The sequence below is a fragment of the Mytilus galloprovincialis genome, chromosome 8 (assembly GCF_965363235.1).
Source record: "Mytilus galloprovincialis chromosome 8, xbMytGall1.hap1.1, whole genome shotgun sequence".
Classification (NCBI taxonomy): domain Eukaryota; kingdom Metazoa; phylum Mollusca; class Bivalvia; order Mytilida; family Mytilidae; genus Mytilus; species Mytilus galloprovincialis.
In genome coordinates, this window is record NC_134845.1 from 34,383,537 (window position 1) to 34,409,605 (window position 26,069).

Sequence of the window (26,069 nt, forward strand, 5' to 3'; positions counted from 1 at the left end):
TTTGTAAGACAAGGAGAGACAGATTTATAAACAAAGCTACAACTGTATGTAATGTGTGGTGTACAATTTGGAAAGCAATGAACGTCATGTAAAGACCAAAGTATGCCTTTTCAAAAACAATGTAAAAACTAGACTCTAGTATGGAGTTGAAACTTGGAAAACATCAAAAACAAACCTGCTTCAAAAACTTCAAGTCTTCATCAACATCCCCAATATAAGATGGCCTGCCAATATACCAACCAATCCCCAGTTGAGAGAAAGTATAGATGGATAGGCCACACACTGTTGAAGCCACATTACATCATTACAAAGCAAGTCCTACAGTAGAACCTAGAAGGATAGCGTAAAAAGTACGTTACAAGATACACCTACAAAAAACTTTGCAGCCGTGATGGAGAAAGTGGGTACACGTGGATGATCTTGACATGTGGATTATTCTCTACCAAGGAGCAACATAATTAGGTAGTAAGTCCTTAAGAAGTGCTAGTCCCGAAAAAAAAATATTTTCTAACAAACAGGTTTAGAAACATTTTGTTAAGTCCAAAATAAAGGCAACAGTAGTATACCGCCATTTAAAAGTCATATATCGATAGAGAGAAAAGATACTGTTTAAAGAAAAATTTTGTACAATCTTTAAGATACTTTCATGTTATATGACTAAATGAAAACCTTTCTTTCTAAAGGTTTGTCCAAAGTGCACCTATGGATTTTTAATCGCCAGGAACGGTGAATCCCGCAATTTGATCATGACAGCAGATGCATTAGGCACATGAAAACCCATGTCAAATGAATTTCAGTCTGTGTACCTCAGGATTGCTGAGATATCAAATTCTGACGATCATCGAGGTTTTCAAACTAAACATTTTGTGACAAAAAACATCTTTCTAAATGGTTAAAAAAAAAGTCAAACCCGCATGATTATTTTACCAATTTTGAAATTCAACCTAAAGTTACTTTTTTGTAGACAAAGTGAATTTTAAAACAAATATTTATCAGCGGACTTTATATTTGTAATTTTAAAAAATAAGGTTCATACGATTTGTTATGCCCCATTTATGGGCATTATGTTTTCTGGTCTGTGCGTCCGTTCGTTCGTCCGTGCGTCCGTGCGTCCGTGCGTCCGTTCGTTTGTCCGTCCTGATTCAGGTTAAAGTTTTTGGTCGAGGTAGTTTATGATGAAGTTGAAGTCCAATCAACTTGAAACTTTATACACGTGTTCCCAATGATACGATCGTTCTTATTTTAATGCCATATTCGATTTTTACCCCATTTTCACAGTCCATTGACATAGAAAATGATAGTGCGAATGGGGCATCCATGTTCTAGGGACACATTCTTGTTTTTAAAATAAATTAAGCCCTTTCAGAGCTCCAAAAGCTACTTGTTTAATTGCATGCCAGAAAAATCAACTAATTCTACGTATTGGGAGCCTTTTAATCCACACTTATGCTAATTCTACATTTGTGTAGCTACCAAGTTAGGTCGAACTGAACTTTTTATTTGATATGCATAAAATAATCTTAGTTAGTAGTATTTATAAGATGTCGCCTACGCAGTATCTATTCAAAAATCCATGACGATTAGCAATAAACATTTTTTTTAACTTATGATTGTAACTGGTTATACGAGGATCTTTCAATTTATGATCCTCATATTGCAAAAGTTTAAAGGTATGTCCATCTGATGACACGAGACGTAATTTGCCATCTTTCATTAAAACAAGCAGTCTGTTATCGAAAATACATGTCATTCCTTGAGGTTTTTCTCCTAGATCCACATGATAAAGTTTTATCCCATCATCGTGGTAACATGTTAACGTATTTCTAACGTAGTTTGAGTGGTATATTCGGTCGCCAGAAGAACTCAGAGAGTCATCCGCTGATACCGGTGTTTCGAAGGGGACAGAAACATCACGAATCAAATCCTTAAAGAGAAGTATGTTTTCACTACATGCTACAATAAGTTTGTTTTTTATGCAAGTTAATTTAAAGCAGCAATATGATATGTCAATTGATTTAACTTTTGTACTTTTGGTTGTAATTTCATACACGTCAATTCGTTGAGCTTCCGGCAATGTTATTGCCACAGTCGTTGTATCCGTTGCCGTTATATCATAGGGGGAAAATTCAACTGGTATAAAATCTATCCCTGCTCCACTCATATTGAAAGTGATAATTGTATTTTTCTCGGATGACGCTAAAATTATTAAGCCATCATCTCTCAACAACCCAGCTGCAATCACATGCCGTTGTAGCTGTGTCGATATATCAATATGCCGTTCAAAACACAGCTTTGCATGCTTAATTGAGGGCCGACGATTGTCTGAAAATAAATTTTATAAATTAAATATATATAGATGTGGTTTTGATCAAAACACAAAAGAAGGAACAAAAACCCTCATTTAAGAACAAACTCTCCTTTAAAGAGTGACGCTCCATTAACTTTATCGAAAAACGTTTTACTTGATCTTGCCTTGTTTGTCATTTTTGTGATTTAATGTGTCTATTTATCTATCCTATTTTTGTTATATTAAGGTAAAACGCAAACAAATGGTTACGTCAACAAGAGCCGTCGGACGATTCACTCTTAGTCTCAATTATAGATCTTGTCCTGCTGATCATATTGATTATATAAATTGTGTCTATCTATTCCAATTTTAAACATTTAGAGAAAAAACGCCAAAAAATGATAAATTAATCGTCATTTAAATGCAACAACTCTAGATCTAATAAAGAGTCGACCGACAATTTCGGCCAAAAGATTCGTTTTTATAACTTATCTTGCTGATCATATTTGCAGTTGAAAATTCGCTCTACCTACTTCAGTATTGTAGTTTTCAAGATAATAGGCAAAAATTGGTATATGAAAATAAATAACATTTGTCTTTTAAGGATACCAAGAAGTCATCTCACAGTTTTTGCGTATATGGGCAATTTGGAGAACTCAATATTATGACCATATCTACTCAGTGGTATATTTTTCTATTCATAAAGGTTTTCAAAACAATAGATAAAACTTGCATTTTACCCCTATGTTCTAATTCATGTTTGTTGGCAGGCGGAGTCTGCGGAGATACACATGCATTTTCTAGACAAGAAACATTGATGTTTCTGACGAAATTATGTTAAATTAGGCACAGCTATTCCCAAATGCCAATTAATATAAGCTATCATTCTCACGAAATGCAATAAATTCAAGTATATTGTCGGCTGTAAAGAAAATCAAGTACTTTACCTCCATCCCGTGGGATTCCTCTAAGTATTACTTGTGTCATAACCTTCAAAACATGAAATAATTTGTCTATCAGAAAAAGAAAAAAAAGAATAGTGTATGCAATTTTTTTCAAATATATAGATCCTGCATGAATGAAATCATATATGTATTTCTACTTATAATTACTTGATATTAAATGCTCGCAGGAGCTTATTTCGCTCACCTGTTAACTATGAATACCGTTGACTTATTCTGAGTTTCTGAAATATGTTTGAACATTTCCATGATTTCAAATGATAGGCTTCATTTTAATTGACCCTCTCAGTTTAGAAGAGCAGACCTTTCATGAAACTCACCGAAATGAATAAATAAACAATTAAATAAAGTGAATATTAAGTAAATAAAAATCAAATATTAAAACTGGAATTTTATTGTCTGAAATTAGGAAAATAATTTATTCGTTCAGAAATGAACCGTTATATATCTTTTGATCGCTAACATTTTTATCAGGTTCTAATTTGTTGTATAGTTTACAAAATGTTGAGTAGTTACTGACTTTTATGTTATGACCAATCATATCTTTTTTAAATGCATGGCTTGTGTTTTTTTACTAGCAGGTTGTATATATAAATTGACTGTGTCATTAATATTCTATTTGAGAGCTGAGGGTTATTCAAGCGTCAATCATAACGACGACCATGTTGGGATCAGTTGCGTCAACCAAAAGTTCTTCACACGACTTTCTACTAAAAGTGTGAGTTGGAATGTCGCGTTTGCTTTCTGTTGTATTTTTTGTAATATTTTTCAATTTAAAAGTATACTTGCATTCATATTTTATTGCTATTTAAGTCATGCGTCTTATGCATTTAAACAAAAGATACGTGTACATATTTCGATGGGGCGGGGAAAAGACAGACAGACAACACAATAATCAAATGAAAAACAAACCTAACAAAGACATTCTTAAACATACAGCAAGTAAAAATAATCATTAGACAACGAACCTAAAAACTAAAGATCAACTAAGGTGCTCCGGAAAGTGAGCAAATTCTGTTCATGATTAAATCCGGTGCAAACCGTATCAGGTTTTGTCATAACATAGGAAGGGAGGATTGGGTTGTGGCTACAACAAAGGAGCACATTTTTTTATATCTATATTTTCTTGAATGGCTAATTTAAACAAGCACGACTGTGTTATTTGAACTATCATACAAAGCCGTCAATAATATTCATGAGATGAGACCGCGTGCGATGAATTGGTGTCGGTAATTAAAAGATTGTGACAATGCAATATATTTGCTGTAAATATCCCATATGGTTATGCTATATGTAGCAATATAAAATTTTAAATCAATAGGTGTCTTCTGCAAGGTCCGTGTCTTTTAAAATGAAAGTTAATAAAAAGGTTAATGAATTATTACACATGAAACCCATAAGCCATCTATTATAATTCTTTGATTAGTGAAATAATGAAGACTTGAACTACAATAACTTAAAGAATTAAAAACAAATTGTTCACAGAACAACTAAAGGTCTTTCCACCAAAAAACATGAATTTCAATACGAAAATATTAAAATCGAGTTTAAAATGTCATTTCCAGAGTCGGATGACATCTAACTGTGAAGTGATTAAAAAATGTATGGTTTCTCTACAATTTTCCTAAATAAGAGGGAGATAATTCGTTACTTCCGGTTTGAAAATGTCACTTCCAGTTTCACTTGATAGTTGACACTGATTCCCAAAATATATGGTTCTATATACTTTTACAATTAAAAGTACAAAAAATAGCTACTTCTAGTTAACACAGGGTCACTTCCGATTCCTTTTTCTATGTCATATGGCTTACAACGTAATGCACAAAGTCCAATAGCTTTATAACGCATACATATTCAGTAAAAGCAAAGGTCAAAATCTAGAACGTCAAATTTACCTCTGACCTTGACCGTTTTCAAGGTCATAATCCAAGGACATCAAATCCATAGACCTTAGATCTTTATTTATTATACTTGTTAATGAGTTATATTACTATACACATAATTCTAAATATTAGAGGGTTAAAACTCCCATTCAAAGTCTACGAACCCTTTCAGCATAAATGTATGTGTTACAACATGTCGCAACTAACAATTTAGTTAAAATATTTGTCGCTATCTTTTACGGTTTCTGAAAAGAATTGAAAATAAGCCAAAATCAAATTTTATCACATGACCTTGACCTTGTTTTTTGGGGTGTTTTTTTTTTTCACCATTCAAAGTCTACGAACCCTTTCAGTCAAAGGTACGAGGATTTATATTTAGTACGTCAGACGCGCGTTTCGTCTACATAAGACTCGTCAGTGACGATCTTATCAAAATAGTAATAAATCAAAACAAGTACAAAGTTGCAGAACATTGAGGATCCAAAAATTGAATAATTTAGTAATTTTACTTTTTGCTTTGTATATATATTCTTTATATTTTACAAGTTATAATTAACGATAAATGTTCATCATGATGACAAGCAGAGGCACACATTTTCCATGTTTACACATTGTTAATGGAAACTGTAATGTTTAAATAAGGTTCGTTTTCAAGTAAAGATATGATTTCGGCCACGGTATCTTATTCTCTTTTGAAAAAATTCTTTCCAATTTGTTCAAGGTTTAGTTAAACGGAAATTGAAAGCTTACATATATAAAAGTAGATGTGGTATGATTGCCAATGAGACAACTCTCCACAAGAGACCAAATGACATAGAAATTAACAAAAATAGGTCACTGTGCGACCTTCAACAATAAACAAATCCCGTACCGCATAGTCAGCTATAAAAGGCCCCAAAAAGACAAATGTAAAACAATTCAAGCGAGAAAACTAACGACTTCATTTATATTCAAAAAAATAATGAAACCAAATATGTAACACACCAACAAACGACAACCACTGAATTACAGGCTCCTGACTTGGGACAGGCACATACATACAGAATTTGGCGGGGTCATACATGTTAACCGGATCCCAACCCTCCCCTAACATGGGACAGTGGTGTTACAGTACAACATAAGAACGAATTATAAAAATCGGTTGAAAAGGGTTAACTCATAAGATGGATATAAAAAGAAATACATCTAACACAAACACAAAGTGGACGTGATGGGTACTTTTATATCCCCACAACAAACAGACACTAAGAACAGATGTGAGAGTACTCGCAATTACTGACAGCTAGTTCAAAGCCAAAAACAACTTATAAAAAAATAATACATCAATTTATGAAAAAGAATTTCGATCCTGAATGTTGTTACGCGTTTGTTTTTATCTTTAAATAACCATGTTCCGACACTTGTACTATTTTCATGGAATTGTTATATAGAGTGCAATGACGACGCAGCCATTTTCAAAAGGGGATTACCACCTAAGATTTTTTTTTTAAAGGAATCTGACCATGATATGTCCCTATTCAAAAGTACTGATCTGCTAAAAAAAAAAAGGGTGTTCCAACCCCCGGAACAGCCCGTGATCCCTAACTGCGACGTTGTTCACTTCAACCCAAAGTTTAATATACGCAAATCTATTCAATTGATTGTTAGGGATAAAAACTGCGAGAGTATAGCAGGCGAGAAGTAATTTAAATAAACATCAATCTAAGTAAGGCGGGAAGGCTGCAGTTGCGGATACGAAGTTGTAATCTTGCAAAACAAAAACGACACAAACAGCACAATTTCAGATGAAACAGTTTGTAGAGTATCCTCTGAACAATATTTTTGGTGGTTTTCGTATACTAACCATTGCATTTAAAGTACCCTGTTTTGCGGGGAAAGTCTATTGCTCCTGCTGATAATATATATATCATACACCTATCTTCACGTTCGGTCCTTATAAATCCTTGTCTTCAAATATTCGGTTTTGTGCGGTCCTGATATTAAATCCAGAAAAGCGCTTCGGACACATGAAATTCAAACGTGTTGCTTACATTTCATTTTTTTATGGAAGACACCATTTGCCGTTTTGTATCTGTATTGTTGGTTTGTTTTTGTTTTTTGAGATGACCCCTTGTTTTTGTCACCTGTAATGTAAGTCAAAAGTGTAATCCTAGGTATAGACCTAGTTTCCGCAAATGTCTAATATTCTACTAAACATAAGCACCCAAGTTGGTCATAAGCGTCTTAACCCTTGCCGGACAATTCGTACGGGTATAGGGCATAAGGTAGCAATAAACAGTTAGGAAAAAATATTAAAATTTGCCCTTATAGATTTTACCATCCCCTTTTCATTGCTTTCTTGCAATATATCAAGCTTAGCTGTTTGTGTCATATATGTGCATATGTATGTAATCAGAATCTTCCATAGATTTTATATCCAGTATATACAATGGTAAAATATAATTTCTTTTGGGTGTATCCATGGCAACAATCTGCATTTATTTGTTATAAAATATTGCAAAAAGGGGGGAAAAGATGTCACATATTTCCCCAAAATTTGGCTAAAAGTAGAATTTCAATCGCTTGAAGTAATACCTTTTCTGAACCTGTGTACATACATCATTCAGCAAATCCAATGAAAATCATATGTCTTTCGTCTCATTTTTTTGTAAAATTGCGTCAAAAAGTTCGTGTAGAAAAAACGTGTTTGTAAACATTACATTAATTTCTGGACCGATAGCCGGTCTAGCTATGAAAATACGGATTGTCAAACAGGAAATAGCCCATAAAACATGTAAAAAATAATCTTGATGCTCTTATAAACCACCTTTGAAGGCTAAGTTAGCACTCAGCTTTCTAAAAATGAATTTTATTACACATTAACTTTCCTATTTGAAAAATCCACCGGGGCCAAAATGCGAAACTAAACTCCTAACTGTGTATTGCTACCTAAGTGCTATGGGCCATTGATGAGGCAATGCTTATTTCTTTCTCTGATATGGCCCACGTAGAAAATCTCTTAGTTTGGCCAGCTAGTTATAGTTTATTTCGATTTCGTATTAAACCGAGTTACTACATCCTCCTTTTAAGCATCTACTCACAAACTCGTAGGGTCTAGGGCATAAGTGCAAGGTGCCATTTCAAAGGTAATAACTACCTATATTAAGCCTCGGTCACACCTTACCGGATAGCTCGAACGGACGCCTAACGGATAACTTTTTTTCAATCCGTTCATGTCCGTTAGACGTCCGTTCTTATCCGTTAGGCATTCGTCCATATCCGTTGCATGGCCGTTAAGCGTACGTTTTATCCGTTGACGTCCGTTCTGTCCGGTGGAAAATTTTGAGCATGTTCAAAACTTTGAACGGACGTCCAACGGATAAAATGTCCGTTGAACATTCGTTAGGCGTCCGTTAGGCGTCCGTTTTGTACGGTACTCGTCCGTTTTGTATCCGTTACGTGTCCGTTATGTATCCGTTACGTGTCCGTTATGCATCCGTTGGAGATCCGGTAGAGCAATTCACCAACGGACGTCTACCGGACGCCTAACGGACGCCTAACGGATAAAACGGATGTGAAACGGACATTAACGGAAGGATAACGGATAAAACGGATGCCTACCGGATGTAAAACGGACAAATGCCAATTGAAATTTCGCGTCAGAAATGCCAATAATTGGTATATCAGATTTTCTTGAGTGTCATGATATTTATTATTCGTGATGGATCTTGGAGTAAGAGCACGTCTTCGCTACCAAGCAGCTCTTATTCAGGCTAGACTCAACTTAAATGTAGCAAATATAAACCTTATAGCTGTCGAAAGGAGAAGAAGGAGAAGACAAAGGAGATGGTGGACACGACCATGGCTTAGTCCTGAAAGACGACGCAAACCTAAACTGATTCACGAAAAAGCGGTCCATTATGAAGTGCAACAAAATGATTTTCTCATTTTTTGCTGGGTACATTTCGCATCGTAGTCCTGATGCTGATAATCGTTTTTTCATTAGTTTTTTTTTATTCCTGGTTTGCTGTCTAAATGAGCATAGAAACATTCTACATAATGAAAATGTTGACGTATCACACAATTAACACGTTTACTCAAAGTTCATTTACTACAGATAAAACCATCAGTATCGATTTCATCTGCCTTTATCTTGCCAAATTCTATCTTTTACCGACTTATTCTTATATTCTTTGTGCTTTTTGTTCCACAATATTGGATGCTCTTCAACCCATTCAAGCACTTCTGCTTCCTCTTGGTCATCTCGTAATCTGCAACTTTTCTTTTGTTTCTTTGATTTCTGTTCTGTAGTATTGCCCTCATTATCAGACGGAGTCTCTTCTATTGGAGTTCTGCGATTCTCCTCGTCGTCGATGGGTGTTTCTGCCCTGGGTGGATCCTCACGTATTTCATTATTTTCTATTCTCGGTTCTAATGGAGGACAGGGACGTCCCTGTGGAGGGATGTCTTCTTGTGTGTTTAATATATTGGCATCATATTCTGTATTTGACGCAGCATCCGAATCATTATCAGGCAGCGTTATTAGAATTTTCCTCTGGTACCTTTTTCCTCTTCTCTTCCTCTCCCCCCCCCCCCCCCTCTACCTCGTGGTGGCATTTTGAAGAATAGACTAAAACCAGTCACACGGAAACTTTTTAATCATTTTAAGGTCAGGTGTATGTGGTTTATTGCCTTTAATTTTCAGATGGTTTATTGCTTTTAATTTTCAGATGGTTTATTGCCTTTAATTTTTAGATGGTTTATTGCCTTTAATTTTCAGATTATTTTGTTCATCCGTTTTATCCGTTACACTTCCGTTAGGTGTCCGTTTTATCCGGTACTCGTCCGTTGGATGTACGTTCGACGTCCGTTCTGTCCGGTACGTATCCGTTTCACGTACGTTTAATGTCCGTTGTGTGTCCGTTAGGCATTCGTTACATTCCGTTAGTACACCAACGGACTCCCAACGGATAAAAATTTTGTCAACGGATAACTTTTTTTTATCCGTTAGGCGTCCGTTCGAGCTATCCGGTAAGGTGTGACCCAGGCTTTACATTGGTTGCAATGAATTACATTGATTTCCCAGTTAGATAAAAACAGATAATTTCACAAACGTGGTTATTTCACTTTCTGACGTCATACAACAATAGGCGTTGTCAAGACGCCAATAACGGCGGATCAAAACAAATTGTGAATGCGTAGAATAAGATATAGTTCCTTACATGTTTAACATTAATTTCTTTAAAAAAAAAGCCATTTGCCAATGTAATAAAAAGAATAACTAATTAAAGAATTCAATATCGAAAAATATTCAACTCGTGACCGAACAACACTGATAATTAACTAATGCGCTACGCGCATTCGTGAATTAATGTGTTGTTCGGTCACGCGTTGAATAAATTTCTCTCTATTTGAATTCTTCGATTAGTTATTTTATAACTACCTTTGTCTCGTGTTTAATTTGGAGAAACTCGGACCTTGACCAGCCTGCAATGGTTCATTTCGACTTTCGGATATATAAGGATACCCCCTTACCCTTTGCTGACATCCTCGTAAGGGTCTTGGGCATAAGTTCTATGGTCCCTTTAAAGAAAATGCCTACATTTCCCTTTGTAATGACCAACTTGGAGAATCCTTAGTTTTCTTCGAGGTAAACCGGGTTTCTACCTCCCATTTTAACCCTCTGCTGACAAACTCGTATGGGTCTAGGGCATAAGTACTTTTGGTCATTTTTAAAGGCAATTTGGTCTGAGACCACAATTATATCGTAGTGCATTTCTTTTAGAATATAACTGAAAATTTAAAAAATCCCACATGTGCTTTCTCAATGAAATTTTTACAGTGTGTTGTACTACTTTCTGGACAAATTATATCAAAATTATAGAAAACTTCATCGGCTCTAACTCAAAATATGGACAATTTTATGTTTAAGGCGTCTTGAAATCTTTTTACAGCTGGACAAAATCACTACTTTCCTTTAACATACTGGACCCAAATTCCCCCCTACTTGCAGTTTGAGGCATTAAACATGGAGAAATAAATTTGCAAAGGTATATAAAAATTAATGGGAAGTAACCCACTGTCAACACTAGGGACTATATTCGTGGACAACGAAAATCAATGGACGACAATTGTGGTCTCGGACCATTTCATAAATAGGGACACAACTATCGAGATCCTTAATATCGCCAAAACGTAAATTAGTATATGCCGGTACTTTAAAAAAATATCTTATGACATTATAGCAAGTTCATGTTTTTAACGTTAAAAGATTTCCCATAGAATAAACACTTATTGTGCAGAGCACAATGGCATGTCTTTCCACACCAAATGCGCATATACTCACTTTCAGTTTTTAAATGTCATTAAAGGTGTCCAATAAAAGCCGAATGTATGCTAATTCCAAACCTATATGGTGATAATATACTTCCGCTAAAATATTTGGTGAACACATTATACTTCAAGCTTACAAACTTTTTCTTCCGGTTTTATTTGAACGTTAGAACACACCTGTGGCTTATATAGCCGATATTACTTGGGAAACTCTCAAGTTAGCCCAGTTACAATCCGCACTGAGTCAGGATTCATCTAGAGTAACCCTTGAATAGCGTAAAACCAGATTTCTATAATTTTGTATGCTTGGTCGGGGCTTTACCCTGAGTTTTTCCAAATAGCAACTCGGCTACGTTCACGTGAGACTCTTGAAACTCTACATGTAACGTCGAATCGATAGTTTCAAGTGGTGAACTCGTCCACACTAGTTCGAAAAAGAGGAACTTTTAGATGAATAAAACTATAAAAAATATTATTTTCGGTTACAAAAGGTCACGTCTTTTAGGAACATATGTCTGCAATCCGATGTAAAAGACCCTATGACTAAATCACGTATCCTTGAATTTATCACGTACCAATAAGCAGTTACAATAAAGTTCCAAAACCAGAACGTCAAATTTATCATTGACCCTTAAGTTTCATCTATTTCAAAGTCTGAAAGCAGGGCTTTAAAATTAAAAAACATTAGGTCTTCTATGTATGAGTTATATACTACTATATAGCTAATTATATAATCAAGAGGGCAAAACTACCATAAAATGCCAACGTACTCTTTCAACCAAAATGTATGTGTTACGTATGTACAAAATGTACAAAATGTATTACTAAGTTTAATGTGATATGTTTGTTGTTGTCCTGCGGTTTGCATGTTGCATCGACCATTATATTATTTGTTGTGTGTTTCTCAGTGATGAGTTTTCTTGCGTGCTGCATTTCTGTCCTTTAGTGTTGTCATTTTATGCGATATTTTGTGACATTGTTATTTGTCATTGTCATAGGGACGTTTACCTCACTTTACAACCACGATCAACCAACCATTTTTTTTCTTAAAATGTCCTGCACCAAGTCAGGATTACGGCAGTTTTTATCAAATAGTTCGGTTCTAAATATGCTGGCATTTATTTTGTTGCACTTCAGTGGTCATGTTGTGTATTTATTTTCATCTTATTTTTTATGTGTATCCCTTTATTTTAGTTTGTAACCCGGATTTGTTTTCTCTCAATCGATTTATGACTTTTGAACACCGGTATACTACTGTTGCATTTATTTACACATGTTGCAGCTAACAATTTATAAAAAAAAAAAATTTTGTCGATATCTTAGAAGCTTTCTGATGAGAAGGGATAATACGACCAAATCATTTTAGGTGACGAAAGAGTAGAGATAATAAGAAAAACAGTCTAAGGTCAGTAAACGAGTTTTATTATAATACGCGTTTAGTTGGTAGAAGAGTTATATTCCTAAAACAAGGTGTAGTCTTCTAATTTACATACTACATAGAAATTGTAATCTTACAAAAGTCATATGTTTACATGCTTTTAGACAAAACCTGTCCTTGACACGATGACAATTTAATTCTTTGTATTATTTGTAATATCAAGGTTAACTACTACGTAGAAATACCCCATAGTATTAAGATATTTGGTAACAAAGGTAAATGTGTTACACAGTTGTTAGTGACCTTATACGATATATAAGGTTCAATAAATTCCATAGAGCTTATATTTTATTAGTTACATGGTGTGTTAGTGACCTAGTGGAGCTTTCTTACAAATTGACGAAAGGTACGTATGCTTGACGAATCATACGCAAGACTCGTTTTAGGGATCCTTTATTTTGACATATTTAGATAATAGTCGTGGAATTTCGGACAATTATCCTACATGCAACGACACTTATTAAATTGGACTTTTCTTGAGATATATTTAGAATTTCGGGACGTACGATAGGTTAAAATATGATACAACCAGGTCGGAGGAGGTAACATTACAAAATATCCTAAATACATCTAGTAGTCAAATGAATAAAATGTCCCTAAAAGACTAAAAACCGACCGCTCCCCTACTCTTCAATATTACAATGTTGCTCTGTTTAACCTCAGAAAATGTCAAAGCAAATACATTGTCTTCTTCACTTAAAGAAAAATAAGAAAAAAATAAAACACAAATTCTTCCTTGATTCAAAATTTTCAACGCTCAAAATAATAAAATGAAAATGAACAAAAAAGATTATCTTCATACTTTGCCATATGCTGGTGCTCGTTTAATAACTTTTGAATCATCGCCTCTCCTCTGGTAATATTCAGCACCCCCTAAAAGTGACAACTTCGCGTCTATCTTCCAAACATGTGTACTGTTAAATCGTCATTATATTAAAATCCACAATGTATATTGTGCAAAATTGTAAATTTATTTTCTTGATATACAAAATCTGTTTTTCTAGATTTATTCAACATTACTTTTTAAAAACATTGTAGCATCATATTTTTTTTTTATCAAATCTCGATATTCCACTTTGACAATTTGCTGAAAGTGTACTATACAAAATATAAAAATAAATGTGAATCTTGTCGTTAAATTTAGACTAACGTACTTCAAAATGCCATTGAAAAGTTAATCGTGAAACTCGTGCTTAAAAAAGTCGCGCTGAAATGTGTGTACTCGTGGATTACGGAAGTAACGTATCGGACGTAAGTGTATTTGACACTATTTTTCTCTGTTTGATTATATTAAAATCGTGTATTATTTGCAATATTATTATTTTTGAAAAATAAACTTGATTTAGAAAAGAATGCTGTTTTACTGGATAAAACAAAGACTCTTTTAACTGTTATTGTGGAAATGAAATGCGTGCTCCCTTTACGTTCGTTCGTACCTTTCGTCAATTTGTAAGAAAGCTCTACTAAGATATATATGGGGTCCGTAAATTCCACATGACCCCGTGTTTTACAAATGTGGTGGTGTCGAGAAAGCAATTTTCTCGCTTAAAAATTCTGATGTAAATTTTATGAATTTATTGAATGATGGAACTGGTTATAATGATCTACTAAACCTTCCCAACATTTTCATTGGGGATCTTAAAGAACGCATCTTTTTATACGCCCGTCAAAATTTTGACGGAACGTATTATGGTATACAAATGTCCGGCGTCCGTCCGTCTGTCCGGCGTAAACATGTCGCACCGTAACTTGAGAATGACTTGTCCAAATTTCATGAAACTTAATATTATTGTTTCTTATGATGGTTAAATGATCTTTATACTTTTTGGTGAAAATTAAATTAAAACTTTTTGAGTTACGGGACTTTGTTACTAAAGAGGGTTGTGGTTTTTTTTTTCCATGTCGCGTTATATCCCAATAACGATTTATGATAATTGATAAAAACTTTACTCACTTCTCAGTTATATTAATCTAAAGAACTGTATACTTTTTGGTGATGATTCAAAATTTTATATTTGAGTTATTGAGTATTTTGTAACAAAAAGGGGGGGGGGGTACATGTCGCACCGTATCTCAAAAGCAATTTATGATTATTGCTTAAAACTTTACACACTTCTAAGTTATATTAATCAAAAGATCTGCATACTTTTTGGTTTTGATTCAAAATTTTATGCTGGAGATTGAGTTTTTTGTTTTAAAAAAAGGGGGGGGGGTCACATGTCTCACCGTATCTAAAAAACAATTTATGACTATCGCTTAAAACTTTACACACTTCTTCATTATATTAATCTTAAGATCTGTATACTTTTTGGTGATGATTCAAAAAAAAATTTAAGAGATCTTTATACTTTTTGGTTTTGATTCAAAATTTTATAGGAGAAATATTGAGTTTTTTGTTAAAAAAAAAAGGTGTGTTTTCACATGTCACGCTGCATCTCAGAAACTATTTATGATTATTGCATTAAACGACGGGCGTATCATGCGCTCATGGCGCAGCTGTTTATTAAGTGTGCCATATACATGTAAACCCTCGTCTTGGCTCTGTTTTCTTGATGATAATGACATGAATTGAAAAGATTCTGCAGAACATCTACAAGATTTTTTAAAAATCTTTTTATATCAATGAAACCAGTTACATCATTCAATAAAATTTACATCTGAATTTCAAGCGAGAAAATTGCTTTCCTTGACACAACCACATTTGTAATAAACGGTTTGATGAAAACTGATCTCCACACAAAGAAAACTGATAAACACCAGGTTCTCTCTCCAAAAAGTTGTCACCCGAAACACTGCTCCATCAGCATTTCTTACAGTCAATCCGTCAGACTCGAGGGAATTTGCTCTTCGGAATACAAACTTACCTATCGTTTGTAAAAACTTTAAAAAACAACTAAAATCAAAAGGATACAAAAACATCAATATCTCAGAAACTTTTTATAAAGCCCAAGAAATATTTCGAAAGATCCTCATGGAAGATAAAGATTATTATTACAAGGCATTTTTATAGCGCATTACACAAGTTCGTACATACACGAAATTACAAAGTTAAAAATATACCGAAATATGTATAAAGCATGCATCAAATCAACTATGAAAAGATAAGACGACCGACCCGCCTGATAGAATTTCATATATTTTTCACAAGCACTAACGTGTAATTGAAAATGACTAGTCTTCTTTAAAAAAAAAATCAATTCATCTCATTTTTTTTTACCTCATGTTTGAAATTGAAAACAACGTTCAAACCTATGATTGCGTTAGATAAAAAAAAAAAAAACACAACTGTTATACGTGTGCACGCAATGCCGATGCCAAGTCAGGAATATGACAGTTGTTTTCCATTTGTTTGATGTGTTTTATCATTTGATTTTTCCATTTGATAGGGGACTTTCCGTTTTGATTTTTCCTCGGAGTTCAGTGTTTTTGTGATTTTATTGTTTGTGCAAAACATTTTTTTTTGTAGAGGGGTCTAAATACAGCACAAAACTTGTTAGGCTGTTATTTAAACAAAATATAAATATATATGTATATGTTTTTCAAAAATTAAGGTTTTCCAAATTTTATTTAGCATTTCACAATGGTATCATACTTCAACTTTGTTTAAACCTGTTGATTTACATTTTTCCTTAATTATTTTTATTAACTATGTATTTGCAGTCAGGTATCACAGATCAAACTTATTCGTTCATTGTGTGTAAATTTGCGTTTTTTTGTTGTTGAGTTGAGCCTTCCAATTGATATTTTATAGTGTGTTTTTCTATGTTGTGATGTTATACTATTGTTAAAGAAAAGGGAGAAGACTTGGTACCATTAAAACGTTTAATCCCGCTGCAAATGTTTACATCTGTCCCAAGTCATGAATCTGATGTACAGTAGTTGTCGTCTGTTTATGTAGTTCATACGTATATAGATTAGACCTTTGGTTTTCCCGTTTGAATGATTTTACACTTTTACTTTGTGGGGCCCTTTATAGTTTGCTGTTCGGTGTTAGCTATGGCTTCGTGTTGAAGGACGTACCTTGACTTATAATTGTTTACTTTTATAAATTGTCACTTGGAGGGAGAGTTGTCTCATTGGCACTCATACCACATCTTCCTATATCTATATAAAGTGTGTTTAGCCTTGTCTTGTATCACCATCACTGACAATTCGATTGATAAAATATGTCGCAGAGTTGTCACGGGTCAGACGTACTTATATAAAGACATATGGCTTACTTTCATATTCTTGTTCATCTGTGTTTGATTCTCTGCTATCTGTAATTTAAAAATAACAATTATATTAAAATCATTGTTAATTGTCAGCAAATGATTAGAGTAAAACAGAAACCCGATCAAGTTTACATAAGTTGGAGTTCCAAATATATAATGTTGCACGAATAACACATACGTTCCTTTTCCTGATCTGGTATTCAAAGATATAATTTGGTAGAAATGCATTGGAAATTAACAATTAAGGAGGGATATCTACGTAATTTTGTTTCTATTCTTACCAAAATTAATATAGAAATTGCTCGCATCACCTGGAATCGAGACATGAAAGGAAATTGAGAAAGGAAATAGGGAATATGCCAAAGCGACAACAACCCGTCCATAGAGCAGACTACAATGTGTAACTCGGGATGGAGGTTAATTCAAAATTTGATGTTTCGGTAGGCTGTTTACTTGTTTTTTGACAATTTTTTACATTCACTTGCCGGATTCTTACAAACACGGGCACTTAAGATAAATTTCAAATTTTAATGTATTGAACTTCATGTAACAGTAAGATTGATGCACTTTTAATTTTAATTTCAACATGGATTCATTTTGTTTGGAAATTTAGGAAACACAGGAAATAATTAAAGTAGATAAAGAAAATACTTATAAATAAAACTTTGATCAATTAATTTCAATTTAAAAGACTAAAAAATAACCTCAAAGATTGTTTAATTCTAGAAAAGAAGAATAACCTTTTCACATGGCCATACATTTGCTGGGATACCTTTGCTTGCAATACTAGTATATTTTGTATTTTAAAGTACTAGGTACACCAGCTCTACCTTTTCATTTTCACTTATCAGCGTCAAGATATCCATTGTATGTCTTTAATTATTCTTTTTTTTTATGTTAATCTTTGTTGTTTTGTCTATGTTTATAACTACATTTTCCAATTTGAAATTAAAGTAGTATTTACCACTAATCATTTACGAGGGCGGGAGAAGGTACCAGAAGACCAAAAATGTCTAATTTATCAATAAAGTATGATGCCATCCAAATATGAAAAAGACAAACAGACAAATAATAGTACACAAGACACAACATAGAAAACTAGAGACTAAGCAACACAAACCCCACCAAAAACTGTGGTGATCTCAGGTGCTCCGGAAGGGTAAGCAGATTCTGCTCCATGTGGCACCTGTCGTGTTGATTATATGAATGTTATTACAAACCCGGATATTGTCTAATTCGGGAGTTCACATTCGTAAAAAAGGAATGGGATTATAGCTACGACGTAAGGAACATATCCAATATCATCTGTGAAACGGTAAGTCCATAACGGTCAATAAACTCGTGATGGCGACCGTAAAATTAACGAAGGAGTGAATTCAAATTCACCATCTGGAACTCTTGGTTTAGTTGCTTCCATGTGATCAGCAATCCTCTATCAACAAAATGATGATAGGAAATACAAGCCCGGGAATATCGTATCAATTGGGATACATATACTATGTATGCAGGTGCTGCTGGAATGTTGCTACATAGAAATGGAAATTATCAATTTGGAAGCAAAAATCATATCTTTTGTCAATTTCTAGAAGAGGGACGAAAGATACCAAAGGGACAGTCAAACTCATAAATCTAAAACAAACTGACAACGCCATGGCTAAAAATGAAAAAGACAAACAGAAAAACAATAGTACACATGACACAACATAGAAAACTAAAGAATAAACAACACGAACCCCACCAAAAACTAGGGGTGATCTCAGGTGCTCCGGAAGGGTAAGCAGATCCTGCTCAACATGTGGCACCCGTCGTGTTGCTTATGTGATTACAAATCCGGTAAAAAGATGTACGTGTAGGTCAAGATATGGAGCAAACGTAACTGTATCTGGTGTATCCTTTATATCTAGTTCGAAGGAATACATGCGTTCAACAGTCACCAAATTTTGAATTATTTAGTAAGAGAACACCATGAGGTAAGGCAAACTCGTGTTGTCTGCTCTATGGTCGGGTTGTTGTCTCTTTGCCACATTCCCAATTTTCATTCTCATTTTTATTGTATGTTATCATTTTATAAATTGTCTAACCTTTTCTATGCTTAAAGAAACGTCAAGCACGCATTTTTTCAAATCCATCCATTGTATGTAATACTTCTGGAAAGTGCTTCATCAAGCGGTCTTCTACGTATTGTGTCAAGATCGTCACGCTTTGTATTATCTATATTTTTAATGTTATTATCAATATCAGACCATATTGTGATGGATTCCTTTTCAGTAATAGTGCCCTTTGTATGGTGACTTAAAAATGTATTCTTATACTTTCTCAATTTATCTACTGAATCCTCCTCTACTTTAGACAGAATGCAACAATTTCGGAGAATAGTCGCCGCCAGAGTTATATCAATGTCATTTAGCTGAATAGCCTTTGCTGTATACTTGCAATGACAGTGGCGTATACACCCAGATGCATTTTCTACAAAGAGTGTGTTCCACTGCTCTGTGTATATCGGACAGGTGCTTCTACTAAAGCAGCTTCTTGCATTAGTGCAACAACTCGTTCTTCGAAAGCATAGATGAAATAATGTGTGGAGAATACGTTTACTGTTCAAGAAGTCTTCGAATGATCCAAATGTGTTACTTTCTCTTTTAATTAAATTTTGGAATGCTGGCATAACAACTTCTATAAATGCTGATATAACGACGAAAAAGCGTCTTTTATCTTCCTTATCCATTACTGTTTCTGTGAATAAATAAAGCGTTTATCATTATAAAGATTTAGTTTGTATCTGTTTATTTACACATAACAGATCTAAAACAAAAAATGAACAAAATAAAAAAAAACATTTCCTTCACGAATATAGGCGCTGGAGTTACAAAACGTCAAATATCGTTAAATGACACTTTGTCGAGATAGTCTCTCTTTGTACAAACACACAATGGTATCGGATTTAACTATTTTTACGTACCATGAAAAACCATGAGTTTAAAAAGTAAACTCATTATTAGAATACCAGATACCATAAGAATGAACACTAATTTGAAACTAGAGGCTCTCAAGAACCCGTGTCGCTCACCTTGGTTTATGTGCATATTAAACAATGGACACAGATAAATTCATGACCAAATTGTGTTTTGGTGATCATGATGTGTTTGTAGATCTTACTTTACTGGACATTCTTCTTGCTACAACTATCTCTATCTATAATGAACTTGGCCCAGTAATTACAGTGGAAAATATTCTAAAAATTTACAAAAATTTACAAAAATTTATGAAAATTGTTAAAAAATGATTATAAAGGGCAATAACTCCTTAATGGGTCAACTGACAATTTTGGTCATGTTGACTTATTTGTAGATCTTACTTTGCTGAACATTATTGCTGTTTACAGTTTATCTCTATCTGTTATAATATTCAAAATAGTAACCAAAAACTGCAAATTTTCCTTAAAATTACTAATTCTGGGGCAGCAACCCAACAACAGGTTGTCTGTTTTGTCTGAAAATTAACAATTTATCCCCTGTCAGATTTGCTCTAAATGCTTTGGTTTCAGAGATATAAGCCAAAATCTACATTTCGCCCACTATGTACTATTTTTAGCCATGGCGGCCATCTTTGTTGGTTGGCAGGGTCACGCCACACATTTTTGAAACTAAATACTCAAATGATGATTGTGGCCAAGTTTGGTTAAATTTGGCCCAGTAGTTTCAGAGGAGAAGATTTTCTAAAAGAATACGAAAATTTTAGAAAAATGGTTAAAAATTGCCTATAAAGGGCAATAACTCCTTAATGGGTCAACTGACAATTTTGGTCATGTGACTTATTTGTTGATCTTACTTTGTTTGCTGAACCATATTGCTGTTTATAGTTTATCTCTATCTATAATAAAATTCAAGATAATAAGCAAAAACTGCAAAATTTCCTTAAAATTAATAATTCAGGGGCAGCAACCCAACAACGGGTTGTCCGATTTGTCTGAAAATTTCAGGGCAGATAGATTCTGACCTAAAAGATTATTTTACCCATGTCAGATTTGCTCTAAATGCGTTGGTTTTAGAGTTATAAGCCAAAAACTACATTTTACCCCTATGTTCTATTCTTAGCCATGGCGGCCATCTTGGTTGGTTGGCAGGGTCACACCAAACATTTTTAAAACTAAATGCCCCAATGATGATTTTGGCTAAGTTTGGTTTAATTTGGCCCAGTAGTTTCAGAGGAGAAGATTTTTGTAAAAGTTAACGACGACGGACGACGACGGACGACGGACGCAAAGTGATGGGAAAAGTTCACTTGGCCCTTCGGGCCAGGTGAGCTAAAAAAGGAAATACATTACGGCACAATATTTTGGAAGCAGAATCAAAGATTATTTGTTGATATAGAAAGCTGCCGTTGCTCGTGTAACTGTACATATGTCAGAGTATTCGGGTGTTGTTTGTTTGTGATGTTTTGCTCTCCACAATTTGTGGTAATTTCTTGTAACATTTGTATTGTTAAAGACAAGGTAGCTACAATGGTAGACTGAAAACTGCCAATTTAGAAAATAAAATCCATAACAATACAGCTTGGACGATTAAATAAACGCTTTCTCATAAAATCGGCAGCATTTGCGAGGAGCATGTAAGGTATTCAAATCGCTAGACCTTATAAAGAAGCATTAAAAAAGCAGGTAGATTCCTACATGGGTGTTTTTTCTATATAATTATTCTATAGAGATTGTTTTTTACATTGCACATGATCGTTACTTTCTTTTATGTGTGTACAGCTGGATTTTGGCATCTTATGATATAAAGCATATCAACATAATGAGATTGAAATATATTGAAAAATTAGACGATACATTTAATATCAGCCAATTAAGATCTGTGATCGTTTGAACGATAATTGCGAGAATTATTTGATATTGAACTCGTATTTATTATTTTCACTGTATTTGTATTTTTGTTATCACTCATATCGTTATTTTAGAGTTAGTTGTTTTCCTGTACTTTAAAGGAATGCTTAATGAACCATCTAATGATCCATTACAACACAATTGTATATTTACCCGATGAATACCGTTTATTTTCTCTACAATATTACATAAAAAAAAATCAAAATAAATGTTATTGGTGGATGCCAAATGTGAGAAGGAACTACATACCCTACAGAATACTTGAGTTCACACCCGAGTTTTCGTATTGCTCAACCTAGTTTTCTGGGATGAAAATTTCAGGGACTGAATTTTCGGCTCTCCCTTGACACCATTTGCGAGTATGGTCTTGAGGAAACGATGATAATCCGTCGGACGGGGACGATAAATGGCTGACCCGTCTTAAGAGAGAGCCATATCTCTTGCACGTTAAAGACACTCTTGTAGATTTCGAAAAAGAGCAGGCTAATGCCGCTACAAGGCAGCACTCGCACCCGCAAAGTGGAAAGGGATTAATATAAGTTACAAAACTTGTTTCCCAATCCACTATAAATAAATATGGTTAAACTAACTAACCTAGTTTTCCATGTAGCATGTTGTAGATTTGTTCCTCTAATGGAATATCAATTTGTCTTTAACTTATTAGTTTGGAATGTTCCTTTGGTATTTTTCTTCTTCGTTTTATAGTATTAAAATTTCAATATTACAAACAGCTGTGTAACAGAACTCCTTGCTCATTCGATGACATCAGAGTCATGATTGCCGATCAAAAATATAAAACTTCGTCCAAGAAGGGATTTTTGTCTTTGTACAAAACGTAAATTAAAAATGTTTGCAAATTTTACTTTAGTATTTCTTAAATTCAACGAAAACACGACGAATTTTTTTAAATTATTCCTTATACCTTCATATAAACATTGTACCATATACAAGATTCTTTTATATTTGAAAAATGACTATCACAGTTCTACTGCGTAACTAATCATTGATGTTTTTGTGCGCTATAAATAACAGAATTATGTCTGAGAAAAGGAAACGAAGATATTTCTGTGTATTTGTGCTTTTTTTTTTTAGCATTTTTCAATTTATACGGCAGTATCTTTTGGTATGCATTAAGATTTTTTTTAAATCAGGATTAAGTAGCAGCGTATTTCATGGGATCAAATCTATGTATACAACTGCGCCCCTTCGCGTATGGTCTGAATGTGTATATTCTAGACGGTTTTAAATTTTTAATCGGATAGACATGATCACAATTATAGCGAACTTGAAGAAAATCAGCAAACCAAACCGGGTTGTTGTCTCTTTGACACATTCTCCATTTCCATTCTCAATTTTATCGATCATTGTACCAAGATAATAATGCACTTTCAGGGCTCTTTAGTTCCCTTTCTCTGTTTAATATATCAACAAAACAACAATGTGATATGTTTGATAGTTTCGTCCGATTGATCATGAATTATGGTTCTGAGTTATCGAGTTTCGTCATGCATAACACATTGAATTGGTTCATGATCTATTTGTAGATTTGTACAAAAGTTTGCAGTTATAGACCTTTGTGTTTAAGATTAATGCCAAAAAATGTGTAATCCTTTTGATCCAGGCTATACATGGTCGTTTTGTTTATTTCTTAATCAAACAGATAGGTGTTGTGTTTAATATATTTCCAATTTGTTAGGTATTGTAAAAATGAAAATCTATTATCATTTTTATTCCTTTGGTTTTCATCCATATACTATCGACTAAATGACATAATTTAAGTCATTTGAACTGTTCTACGTTTGAAAACAAATTACAGTCGTGCCGTAAAATAATATTTAAACAGTTACGTTCTACACCTGATTTTGACAATTCTATAACAGATTACTCTAACTGTTCCTAAGATATTCCCATTATACCGTTTGCTTTTTTTTTGTCCAAAGAAATGTGAATACTATTTTGGACATCGAATGTTTTACTAAACATCTTGATTACCATTAATTTTAAAAAATAATAACAAGCCTAGAAAGTTTACAACATTCTTACAGCAATAATAGAAGTGTATTTACCTTGATAATGTATAATATAAGTGATTGCACATATACCAACTTTTTCTTGAATATTTAAATACTTCAATTGAAGGTTGCCTTTAATATACAAGTCAAATAGGTAGAGATCATTGTGTTTATCCATGACTACGAGATACACACGTTTTGTATTGCGTTACGTTTTTGTCAAATCATAAAACAAATTTAGTTTTCAAAACTATACTATTTCATTTATGTGACTATTTATACAACAAGTTCGCCTTATTAAATCGTTTATATATTGCAGAAATGATTCATGCAACCTATATTTATTTTTAATTTTAGCATAGCTGTAATATTTAAATTTTATCTAGAATGTTAATATAACGAGGTATAATATGTTTTGCAAATTTTTGTGTCAATCTGATGAGTGAACCTCTTATCAATTGACTTCAACAGTTGTGTTCTAACATGATAGCAAATAAAAGGATAAGATGTAGCCATCCATAACTCATAATGTGTACATCACCGGCAAAAACGTAAATAGCAAAGGAACCGCGCTTTTATTTATGTATGTTGCACTTTCCCATAAAAGGCCTACGCTATGAGCGGATATTCGGACTTTTTTCTAACATTTTTACGGTTTCAGTTTAATCTTTTCAGACAATTTCATTCTTAATTCAACAGACAACATGTTTTGATTTGCGTTCTTTTAAATATTATTCAAGTGTGTGGCTTAGTAATCGGCAATGTACAAAATTCGGTAATCATGATTTTTATTTTTTCGATAAGACAGTACCATTGAAATTTGAACTGATACAAGTAAAAATTAAATTGCAGTGATTTCGGAATTATCAAACCTTTTGAAACGTGGACATGGGGAAATCGAGACTTTATACACCAAACAAGAGGACAGTCAGAATCAACTAGATTCCACAAAGCAGTTAAAAGAATGTTTATGGAGAAAAACGCAAACTAGGGAAAGAGAATGAACAAATTCTACAGGCATGAAAACATTTGAATGAAGAAGATGTATACTTTCTAATGAAAAATTTCTCCACAAGAGACCAAATGATATAGAAATTACCAACTACTATTATATGTCGCTGTAAGGCATTTAACAAGGAGAAAAACCGATACTAAATAATCAGCTATAGACCACAATATGAAAAATATAAAATAATACAAATGATCACAATCACACAAATGAAAATGCAGACTAGTTACATTTATTCGTTCAGTGAACGTTCACTTGTGTTAGTATGTCTTCTGATTGAGTTACGCCATTTCAATCGAAATTTTTAGTGAGTCTGTCTATGTTGTGATGTTACACTATTGTTTCTGTTAAGAGTGAATGTTGGTATCTATCAAAACTTTCAACCCCCTGCATTTGTTTGCAACTGTTCAGAAGACTGAGCTTCAGTGGTTATCGTTTGTTGATGTGGTTCACAAGTGTACTCGTTTCTGGTTTTAATTAAAGATTAGACCGTTGGTTTTCCCGTGTGAATGGTTTTACTGGTCATTTTTGGGCCTTGCTGTTCAGTGTGAGCCAAGGCTCGGAGAAGACCGTACTTTCACCTAGTATAATGGTTTACTTTTACAAACTGTGTATTGGAAGGGGAGTTTTCTCATTGACACTCATACCACATCTTCTTATATCTAATTCGAAATGTACGACATATTTTTTGCTCCATTCTTAAATACAGGTAAGGTTATATCTTAACTCCATTTGCTTATAAGATGTATTGTAGTATTTTAGATGAAACATCAGTAAAAATAATTAGATGAAGGGAGATAATTAATAATAAGAAAAATGATCCTTCATCATTCAAACAATCGTTTCAACAAATAAGTTATCACGCCAATTAACGATTGTTTGAATGCACAAGGAGGTAGTCTCTAACTTTTATAGAAAATAAAACGCTTTTTGTCTTTCCAGTAATACCTCTAAACTATGATTTAGGTCACTTTACAAAAAACTAAACTGTTGGTTGATATTTGTCTACGTCTCTTGATGGAATAATCCGAAACCAAACAGATCCCAACCGTGTGAAATGTTGAAAGCCG

At 33.7% G+C, this 26,069-nt stretch overlaps 1 protein-coding gene across 1 annotated transcript; it reads right to left on the reverse strand.

Moving 5' to 3' along the window:
* Nucleotides 1–1,340: 1,340 nt before the first annotated feature.
* On the reverse strand, nt 1,341–24,124 carry LOC143085630 (uncharacterized). The gene is made up of 5 exons (XM_076262097.1): nt 24,045–24,124; nt 19,178–19,829; nt 17,103–17,141; nt 3,235–3,277; nt 1,341–2,322 (listed from the first exon to the last, which is right to left on the reverse strand). Exons 2-5 carry the CDS (start codon nt 19,223–19,225, stop codon nt 1,535–1,537), a joined length of 918 nt encoding a protein of 305 aa, XP_076118212.1. The 5' UTR covers nt 19,226–19,829; nt 24,045–24,124; the 3' UTR covers nt 1,341–1,534.
* Between the last annotated feature and the right edge of the window lie 1,945 nt (nt 24,125–26,069).